This window comes from Epargyreus clarus, unplaced genomic scaffold (assembly GCF_041222505.1).
Source record: "Epargyreus clarus isolate Ecla_fem2 unplaced genomic scaffold, WU_Ecla_fem_2.2 ptg000023l, whole genome shotgun sequence".
NCBI classification, from domain to species: domain Eukaryota; kingdom Metazoa; phylum Arthropoda; class Insecta; order Lepidoptera; family Hesperiidae; genus Epargyreus; species Epargyreus clarus.
The window spans coordinates 772,835-784,240 of NW_027332230.1; the positions used below are offsets into that span (position 1 = coordinate 772,835).

The 11,406-nt window shown below is 33.6% G+C and overlaps 2 protein-coding genes across 4 annotated transcripts in view; one reads left to right on the forward strand and one right to left on the reverse strand.

The window, feature by feature from the left end:
- LOC140751467 (uncharacterized) overlaps nucleotides 1-1,124 on the forward strand; it is a 52,758-nt gene extending 51,634 nt beyond the window's left edge. For both annotated transcript variants that reach the window (XM_073085332.1, XM_073085331.1), the window contains one exon: nucleotides 207-1,124. In XM_073085332.1, the coding sequence (XP_072941433.1) occupies nucleotides 207-247 (41 nt within the window). In that variant the 3' untranslated portion in view covers nucleotides 248-1,124. The remainder of the gene's footprint in view (nucleotides 1-206) is intronic.
- The window catches only part of LOC140751468 (phosphatidylcholine:ceramide cholinephosphotransferase 2), a 118,785-nt gene that overhangs the window by 47,981 nt on the left and 59,398 nt on the right, over nucleotides 1-11,406 (reverse strand). The window contains exon 2 of one of the 2 annotated variants that reach the window (XM_073085335.1): nucleotides 10,237-10,273. The exons of the other annotated variant lie outside the window; for it this stretch is intronic. The gene's annotated coding sequence lies outside the window, so the exon portion shown is untranslated. The remainder of the gene's footprint in view (nucleotides 1-10,236; nucleotides 10,274-11,406) is intronic. 2 annotated transcript variants of the gene reach the window in all.

Consider the following 11,406-nt stretch of genomic DNA (forward strand, 5'->3'; position numbering starts at 1 on the left):
CCTCACCTACGTCACGCAGACCTTCACCTGTGGAAGGAGGGCCGGTGCCATGATCTTCGGGCATGATCACCCAGCCCGGCGGGAGATCTCTCTTTACCAAACCTGCATCACATGGCATGGTGGACCATTGTTACCTCACCTTAGTTAGGTATTTATTTTTAATGTTAAAAAATGTATATACTCAAAGTTTGATGTCTCTTTTCCAGATATCCTGGACCACCGCGAGGAGCCCATCCTAACCTTCTGAGAATATGAGTACGAGTGGTCGTACAACAGTGAGGACATTCCTACGGTACCCCTAATATGTTTATAACAAATAATGTAACTGTGAATGTATATTTTGTAACCCTTGTCGACAAACATAGATCATTTATTGAAAGTAATATGGCGTGTGATTTATTGAATAGCAATTATCAATTTATAATGCAAGAGGAATGATAAAATATGTTAAGACTACAGACAAGACTATGAAAGGAAAATTTTGTGAAAGTGTAAATGTATGTTCGCCGCAGAATTGATTGAATATTGATCAGAATAATAAGAACTTTAAACTTGATTACTGAATGATATTTTAAACTTGTGTGGAAATTGAATGTTAGGAATTATAAAATACAGATTGCCTTACAGTGAATACAGATATTGTTGTGGTGCGTCGGCGCCAGCTCTTAATACTCATGTGTGTGTGATATTTATTATATTTAATACAAATGGTGCCTTTCGTATGATTTTAATGAATGATTTTACTGATGATTTCATTCGTTTGTGCTTGCAGACTATATTTAATACAATTTATAAGTAAAATACTACATTATTTTAACTATATAAAGACATTATGTCATTTTATTGTACTACCCAGAAATAAAGGAGCTACAACAACTACAATACTCGATCTGGACTCTATAGCAGCATATTTTGAAAAATTAGGGTGTTTGGCTCATTCGATTCTCACTTTAACTCATTCACGTTGTTTTATGAATTATTGACATTAGTTTTTAGATCAAGCATCCTGAATCATTCACAACATGTAGAGGATAGCTGGACTACTCGGTTTAATGTTTACAATACCTTATACATATAATTCATATAGGTAATAAATATCTTAAAAATATTTTTAATTTAGATATCCTTCAGATATATACAACCAACTTTGAAAATAATATAAATAATACTTTAAAATTCCGGGCAAAATGAGTTGCTCGCATAAATGAATGGAAATAGAAAACGTGACATTCCATTACTAGGCACCATAGTTAGTATTTTTGTATGGATTGTAATATTACTTGTCCGCACATTACAATTTATGTTATTAGTAACAATAAGTCATTTACTACGTCTAGTCATTATTTTGTGATTTTAAATATAAAGAAGACATTATTTTGTATAATTTAAACATGCATAGATAGTCGTAGAATAAGTACCGAATATCAGTACCGGCCCGTGCGTAGTTTTGGGACAGAGCGACATCTATGGCGCCATCTTCCTTGTGGCTAACGTACGTCAAGGGTCAAACCAGAATGGGAGGTCTATACAATATCTTAACTTGAAACGAGATAAGTAATAATAAATAGTTATAAGAACATAATAAAAATAGAAAAAGGAAATAATGAAATTAAAGAATTCAAAATTTTTTACACCTTTATTTGCTACCACCGAGGTGCCTGATTGGATCTGGCTACTGAAGGCCGGCCCTGATGATAATTACATTTACGTGGAAATTATTATGTTATGCTTATTTTTATGAAGTGCAATGTTTTGATGAGTGGATTTTTGTGTGCTTGTGAAATGTTGTGAATAAAGTGCTATTAAAAGATGTTGAAGCATCTTTACAATGTAACAAAATGTAATAAAGTATATAACAGTTTTACATTTTTTTCTTATTACTTTCCTTATAGTGGTTAAAGAAGTAACTGATAATTAATTTTATATTATGCGACTGTGTTGTAAAGTTGGAACAGTAATAATTACTAATAATGCAGTAGAACACATTGCGTGGCCGATCTCACCATTGCTTCCTACTTTCAAAACTTCGAAGTATTCATTTACTTACAAGAAGGACCCGATAGAGTAAAAAATCGTCAACCTTATTGCACGACTCTTGATGCGAAGCATCAGAGAGTGCTTTACGATCGAAAAAATTTTTTCGCTTCATTTTGGCGGCTATTTTTATTATTATAGCCTTGATAGTTCACGGAATCAAGATATTTTGCATACTATTGTCGAGATAATTTAATGGAGATTAATTCCATACTTTTTAAAAATTGATTTACTGCAATAGAATTGGAAAAAAACACCAAAATAGGTCAAAAATTTTTCCTGTCCGTCATGTTAGTCCATTGAAAAGTTACATTTGGGTATGCATTTGTCAGAGGACGCAATTTTATTTTTTTAATGTGTAGGGGGGGTCAGTAGAAGCTTAAGTTCAAGTTTGTGGGGTCGGCACCCTTGTCCCCCGGCCGCCATCTTGGAAAAGGGGGTGCAAAGGGTTTTCGCGCTGTATCTCGTAAACTACTTACCCTACAGAAAATTTAATCAAACATAAAATGTAGCAAATTAAATTTCCTACAATTTTATTTCTATTACTTTTTATCGTCAAGTGACCAACAAAAAAGTTATAAACAAAAATAAATGAAAATTTTGTAACAAATTTCCTTTTGGAGGTTATAACTTTTTTTCAGTTCATTTTACAATAAAATGACATCACAGCAATTTTGTAGAGGGTTTTTCAACGAACAATTTCCTCAATATAATTGTTTCGTTTTATTTATTTATCTAGGTTTTACAGCGCTCCAAACTTGAACGGATTCTCGAATGCTCATAGGGATGCAATAAAAACTAAAAATTAGGCTTACTTTTCTATCTATATTTTTTTTATTCATACAATTTATTATGATCTTAACATTCCTATGCTATTATTAAACTATGTTTGACCCTTTTACCCACCACCTATGAGGTAATCCACGGGCAATTTCTAGACAAAATAATGTTATTTATTATTATATATTGAAAAATGTCTATCAGTTATTATTTTTTCATTCTCTTCGATGGTCCAGGCTGCGAGAAAAAATCTGAATCAGTATCCGAGGTGAATTTTTGTAGTATAATGGGAGTTGGTATTGGCGTCTTTGTCGGTAATTCATCTTCTAATTCATTTTCTTCAAGTAATGTTGATATGTCCACGATGTTGCTGCAGCTTTCACCACCACAATGGAGGCAAACTGGTGAACATTTAAGGCCTGCTTTTCGGCAACCGCACGCACTTCCACAATTTCCTTTGCATCTGCAAAAGATTAATTTCACAAGCTCGGGGGGTGCTGGAGGCTTGGAAGCTTGGATTGGCATCCAAAATTTTCCATGCTTTTTCCAGCCCCATTCTTCTGGATCACAATATTTACCGAGCCATAACTGAATCTGGTGATACACTCGGAAACTGTGGAAACGGGCTGCATCTTGTGTTGGAGGAAGTGAAGAGAGATTAAATGCATTTTTGTCACTGTCTTAGCAAATCGTTTGTATCGCAGAGTGTCTAGAGTATCGTCTTTATTTCCGCCATATAAAGAGACGAAAAAACATTCGCCAACAACACTGAGTAACGATGACTCGACTTTCTCACTCATAAATAATTTAGTTCCACTTGCTAACTCTGGATGCTTCTGCAAAATTTTTATAAATTTGACTTTGCCCATGTTATACGCTGCTGACGTTGTGTCGCATCCTGAGAAGGCATGGAGAAACAGTAAATTCTCAGCTATTACGTCGTCATATTTAAAACTTGAAGGACAGTACAATTGTTCGGACGTACGCCCTTTTGAAGGTTTAAAAAAAATACATTTGTTTGATTCCTTCCTAATGCCGTCAGCAATACAAGGATGTCGATGTCTTCTGCTATGATTGTCACCGAATCATATGACTGTGATGCAGCAAGCGCACAACGGACGATGACTGCATCTGCATCCGATTCAGCCTGGTCGACAGTAAAATCCACCTCTGATAGAGTTACCTCATAGGTGGTGGGTAAAAGGGTCAAACATAGTTTAATAATAGCATAGGAATGTTAAGATCATAATAAATTGTATGAATAAAAAAAATATAGATAGAAAAGTAAGCCTAATTTTTAGTTTTTATTGCATCCCTATGAGCATTCGAGAATCCGTTCAAGTTTGGAGCGCTGTAAAACCTAGATAAATAAATAAAACGAAACAATTATATTGAGGAAATTGTTCGTTGAAAAACCCTCTACAAAATTGCTGTGATGTCATTTTATTGTAAAATGAACTGAAAAAAAGTTATAACCTCCAAAAGGAAATTTGTTACAAAATTTTCATTTATTTTTGTTTATAACTTTTTTGTTGGTCACTTGACGATAAAAAGTAATAGAAATAAAATTGTAGGAAATTTAATTTGCTACATTTTATGTTTGATTAAATTTTCTGTAGGGTAAGTAGTTTACGAGATACAGCGCGAAAACCCTTTGCACCCCCTTTTCCAAGATGGCGGCCGGGGGACAAGGGTGCCGACCCCACAAACTTGAACTTAAGCTTCTACTGATACACATTAAAAAAATAAAATTGCGTCCTCTGACAAATGCACACTAAGGCCTAAAAAATGTAACATTTCAATGGACTATTTGTGAAACCTGAAAACACTGTAACTTGTGAAAAAATCCATCATTTGAGTTAAAAATTTTTTTTAAAAATTCTAATCGACGATTGTAGGTCACTGAATGCGAATGATTAATTAATTCAGTGTCGTTTAATTGCAATTAATAAAAAACGAAAACTACAAGACTGTATATCTATAGATATTATGTACATTTATTCCACCAGGGGCGCTTGTGCAGTACCTTCTTCCTACTACAGCTGTTTTTTCGGCAATTAATTTTGAACGACTTAAGTTTTTTTTTTTTTTATATTTCATAATTAAATGAGCATTATGAGTCGTGCACTTTTGGATTTTCCAAACTTTTTAAAATTACAATTGACAAATAGAAGTGGAAATATGTTTTTATTTTTGGTGTTTGGTTTTTATCGTCTTTGTGTATAAGCATATTTTATGTATACATGACAATATACAGTTCGTAATTATTACGTATTTTTTACTAAATCTGTGTAAAAAAATACATATTACGATTTGAAGTAAGATCTTCAGCCACCAGTTCTCTTCTAAAGTTTCTGAGGCAGGACATTGATAAAACACTAAAGTTCAGTAATAAATAGTCAAGAGTCCTATTATTGTATGCGAAACGCGCAATATTTATGTATGATTTGACTGAAATTGAAATATAAAAACGTTAACATAATTTTCGTTTGATTTTACCCTTAAATTACAATCTCGTTGCGGCTAGCGTACAGAGCAGACGTGTTATAGATTAAATAAAAATTAAATTGAAAGTTACCAAGCAATACTAGACCTTTCGCAATCTGCATATAATAATTTATGCAAAATCAGCATTCAGTGAGTTAATACGAAAATAATCCAAGCAATAAGTGCAGTTGACGCGGTGACAGCTCTTCACCCCCTCGGGTAAAAAAGACGGGCTCTTTACTTATTGCAATCATCGCTCTCAAGTGCACACGCAGTACGTACGTAAGTAGCGATACCTCAATACGCGCCACGGATCTACAATGAGCTCAGTACGCTCACCAAATGGAGGCGGCATTAATACAAGACTTGGAGGTTCCCGACCAAACCTGTCCGAAAAACAACAAAGTGACACGGGGGCTAATATTACCTTTCGTAACAAACAAAAAACAACCGATGACACAGAAACCATTAAAAATGAACTGTCTGAAATACGTAAACAGATGTCCGAAATGATGGCGATTTTAACGTCGACTAGGAACGATCAAACCGATAGCATTAATAAGCTTTGTCAAGATGTTACTTCCATTAAAAACGAAGTAAGTAATATAAGTCACACAATCGAAAACATCATTATGGAAAACAATAGCCTCAAATCCAAATTGGCAAGCATGTCAACTATTACCGAAAACACAAAAAAGAAGGTTGAATTACTGGAGGCTGATTTTAATAACCTCAAATGTACATCCCCAGGGGCTTCTTCTTGGGATGCGCCCATCACTTATGAAGAACTTCTCAGTGAATTTCAGGACCGCAATATGCGAAAAAATAATATTATAGTTGTTGGACTTCCTGAATCAAAAACAAAGTCTGTCATGGAGCGCTATGAGGAGGAGAAAATAAAGATAATGAAAATTCTAAAATCCATCTATAGCGACTGTCCTCAACCTGGAAAAATTATCCGACTTGGAAAATTCGCTGCTGATCGTACACGTGCAATCAAGGTGTGCTTTGCTTCAGAAGAGATCGCTAAAGCAATACTACGCAATAAAAACTGCCTTAAAAATGATTACATCAAAATATTTTCGGACCAGACCCCGCAACAACGAAAACATATGCAAAATTTAATTAGAGAACTTGATAAGCGCACTGCAGATGGAGAACCTAATCTTATTATTAAATATGTAAAAGGGATACCCAAAATAATTACTTCATCTGAAAAAAAGGCTCCATCTGTTACAAACACAAAAAACTAATTTCATCTCAAAAAAAAAGTAGTATATGAAATCGCAGCAAATTATACTGATATAGCATTTGATAAAAAATCTTTACGCTGTTTTTATGCAAATTCACGCAGCATTGTAAAGCCTGGAAAATTCGATGAGTTAAGGACTATAATTGCATCTTTTAAAACTATCATACATATTATCATACTATCAGAGACCTGGATAAAAAATGAAGATGAAGCCAAGATACTCCAAATTCCGTGTTATACACACTACTACAACTGTAGACGAAATAAAAGAGGTGGTGGAGTATCAATGTTTGTCCACAATAACATGAAACACAGCCTTATTGAAGAACATTGCCTTGATGATACCCATTACCTTTGGATACATGTTCATAAATTTTCATTAGACCTTGGTGTAATATATAAACCTAATACAGCAAATATGAACAATTTCCTGGAAGTATATTCACAACAGTTACAAAGCAAAAGACGAGCTGTGGTGTTTGGCGATTTCAACCTAGACCTTCTTGATCCAGACAAAGCCACTCGAAACTATAAGGACACTCTAAAAGAGTACGATTTTAAAATTCTAAACAAAATAGATCAACAATTCTGTACTAGAGAATCTGAAACAACTAAAACTATACTTGATCATGTGTGCTCAAACCTTAAAGACAATAACTTTAATTTTGTAATGATAGAATCTGCTATGTCTGATCACAAACAGATATTTTTGGAAATAAAACGATATTGCACGCCCCTAACAAAAAAAGTGGAATATACTGCCATAGATTATAAAAAATTGTATAATAGTTTCGAAAATATGACTCAAGAAAAAGAACAACCGCTGTATGAGAGACTCGAAAAAAAGCTACAGTGTTGTTTATCTCAGAGTAAAATAATAAAAACTAAAATGTTAAACCCTCCAAGGCAAGACTGGATCAAGCGAGATATAATAAAAGACATTGACAATCGAAATATACTGTGGCAGAAATATAAATCAAACACTTCAGATATTACTTTAAAAAAGAATTATGAGATTGCAAAATTCAAAGTATTAAAAGAGATACAAGAAACGAAAAGTTCATATTACATCAACAAATTTAAAAACAATATGACAAAACCACGAAAGTTGTGGAACTTGATAAATGATCTTTCAAACAATAGAATCAAAAACAAGGTTGGACCAGATAAACTGGAAATTAATACAAGATGCATCACCGACAATAAGGATATCTGCGAATATTTCAATATCTATTTCTCTACAATTGGTTCAGCCTTAGCTAATATGATCCCAGATGAATATAAAAGAAGTCAAAACAAAATTTATTCAGAAGTAAATGATATACATAAACTGAATTTTATCGCACCAGCTACTGTGAAAGAAGTCGCAAGAATTATCGATAATCTAGATCCTAACACTGGTTCCGGCATTGATGGTATCAGTACTAAATCTATCAAATGTCTTAAAAATATTATCGTTCATGAACTCACAGCATGTATTAACGTTTGTTTCGATCAAGGTATATTCCCTGACAGCTTAAAAATTGCTAAAGTTATTCCCATTTTTAAGTCAGGAAGCAAATCGGATCCTTGTAATTACCGTCCAATTTCTGTTTTACCGGTTATATCTAAAATTTTTGAAAAAGTTTTATACAATCGTCTGGAATCGTACTTAAAATCAAAACATTTTTTATATCACAAACAATATGGTTTCCGACCGCAAGCGAATACTTTATCGGCTACAATTGACCTCATAACAAAAATAAAAAATAAAATTGATCAAAAACAAATAGCTATAGGTATATTTATAGACCTGAAAAAGGCATTTGATACGATTAGTCCTCACATATTGCTAGAGAAACTTCGACATATAGGTATTACTGGAAAAGCTCTTGAAATCTTTAAATCGTATCTACAAAACCGTAAACAAATTGTGAAAATTGACAACCATCAAAGCAGTCCAAAATCCATCACCTATGGGGTCCCACAAGGCTCAGTATTGGGGCCTCTTCTATTTTTAATTTACATCAATAATATATGTCAATTAGGGCTCAAAGGAGACATTTCACTTTATGCAGATGATACAAGCATTTTTTATTTTGGACATTCAGTTGAAGCTATGATACCTCACGTTCAAAGCGATCTTAATTTGTTAAATACCTGGTTCCAAACTAATTTGCTTACAATTAATGTCGCAAAAACTAATTTCGTAATACTCTCCGCAAAAAATAAGAGAATCACTACTAATATAGAAATAAAAATTAATAATCAATTAATTCACAGAAAAACAAAAGAAAAATATCTCGGTCTTACAATAGATAATTATCTTTGTTGGAAGCCACATATTGAGAAAATAAGGTCTAAATTAATATCACTGTCAGGTCCCTTACATAACATTTCAAGGTGTTTACCTCAAAAAGTGCGATACATAATTTACAACTCTTTAGTCAAACCACACATTGATTATTTAATCGAAGTGTGGGGTACTGCAGCCAAATCCAACCTTGATCCTTTACAAAGAGCACAAAACAGAGTAATAAAGGCACTATTTAATTATAAATTTTTAACACCAACTGATAAAATATACCATGACACAAAAATTATGAACATTAGTCAAACATATATATACTATACTTGTATATTAGTGCGTAAAATTTTAAATAAAGACATACATACAAGTCTATCATTTACGAAAAAACAACAAACACAACGAATTAAACTACGGAATGCTAACTACTTAGTAACACGTCCTCCGAGAACAAATTATGGTAAAAAGAATATCGAATTTGAGGGTGTTAATTTATACAATAAACTACCAACTAACATAAAAAATGCTAAAACTATGTATCGTTTTAAAAAGTTATTAAAGTCACATATATTAGAAACATAAATTTAATTTACGAACAACAAAAACACATAAAATAACATGAATACAAAATAAATAATTTATAGAATATTATTTACATTTTAATTTACATATATATTTTTTTTTTTTTTGTTTTTTTTTCTTAGATTTTTTAAGCATTAAATTATGTTAGTGCAATAATTACTTAGTTTACTACTGACTACCATTAATGCCGCATCCAAAGATGTTTTGTTTTATAGCTCCATGTAACATAACTTAAAACCACGAATACGGAGGGTATATCAATATTACTTGATAAACGTTAACCCAGTTTTATAATAATTTCATTTATTTTGTGTCATCTAAGTAACTAGATGGTAAACTTCTAACATAACATAACTTTTTGTACCTACGCCCGATATTATAATGTTTTTAAGTTATGATTTCTCAGTAAGTGAATTATAAATTCTTTATGAGAAATAAAGTTCTTCTTAAATCGCAAATTAAGATTGGAATAAATTATAATTTCATATTATAGACGAAATTTTAAATTTAGATTATTATTCCATATTATTAACGATTATAAATTTAAATTTCGTTAAAAATATGAAATAATAATCTTAACTACTTCATTTTATTTAGTAATTAAAAAAAAAACATTAATACTCTCTGTATTAGGTTACGCTAATTAAGGTCATAGTTTGAAAAAATATTGTTTTTGTTATTTTTCTATACCTACATAAAATGTTTATCTTGACAAGGTAATATCATAGTATAAAACATCATTGGGTAATATTAGTATTATTACATAGCCGTAGCCACTATATTGATTGTGAGGCTTCGATTCCTTGTAACTTACAGTGCTGTTGACGCCAGGTGTTTCTTCATAAATGTACCTGTAAAAAACATTAACATTTTAATGCTTCAATAATATTGCATCGATAATAACTATTTACAAAATTATTTGCGGTGCTCGCCCATGTAATTGGCACCTAGGCCTTTGTACGTGTCCCTGTAGTTCCGGGACCAGAATAGGGCTACGGTATCCCCTGCCTGTCGTAAGAGGCGACTAAAAGGGGCTTCCGGGGTTGCGGGCGGCAAGAGTGGGAGCTCAAACCGCCCGGCCAGCAACCCCGGGAAGGACGGCGGTATGTGTGGTCGCATACCGTCGTGTACAAAAGACGGTGCGGCGAGCGGCATGCTCACCTGGACGGAGCCCGACGGGGCAACGCGCTAAGAGGACTCCGGTTGCGTTCCTCTGGAGATCCCGGAGTCCTTTACGCAGCGCCGAGGACGGCCACCGGGGGGGTTTTAGTGCGGTAAGAATCCCACATAACTCTGTGTCGCTCCCACGGCACCGGGTACCTTTCGAAGGTTTCCCCCTCGAAAACAAAAAAAAAAAAAAAAAGAAAAGGCCTTTGTACGTATTATTAAATGAAACTATTGTGTTTAAACGCTCCAATCTATGTGTACACATGGCAAGATTGTTTCATAATAAGATTTCACTCATTAGGTTCTATTACACACAAATGGTATGTGGTACCATTTTACAATACTATTATCAATCTTGTCTGTCTGTCTGTCTGTCTGTCGTCTGATAGCAGTGATAGCCTAGTGGTTAAGAAACTCGGCCTCTCAATCGAGGGGTCCGAGGTTCAAATCCCAGGCACGCACCTCTAATTTTTCGAAATTATGTGCGTATTAGAAATTAATTATCACTTGCGAAACGGTGAAGGAAAACATCGTGAGGAAACCTGCATACCTGAGTGATTTATAAAAAAAAATCTTCGATGACATCGTTCAGAATTTCGTGGAGCATGTAAACACGAGTAATGTAATAAAGCGTTTATGTTCTATATGACCTTGCAACCTTCGTTTTGGGCGAATGGCCTTCGCATCCATCACGATCATGCGAGCCGCCGCTTGTCGGAAATGTTCCCAAAGCGCGTGATTTGTTATAAACATTTGACGGTGAAAATGTAATGAGGCTATCATTATGAATCGGATTACACTTATTATTAATAACGGG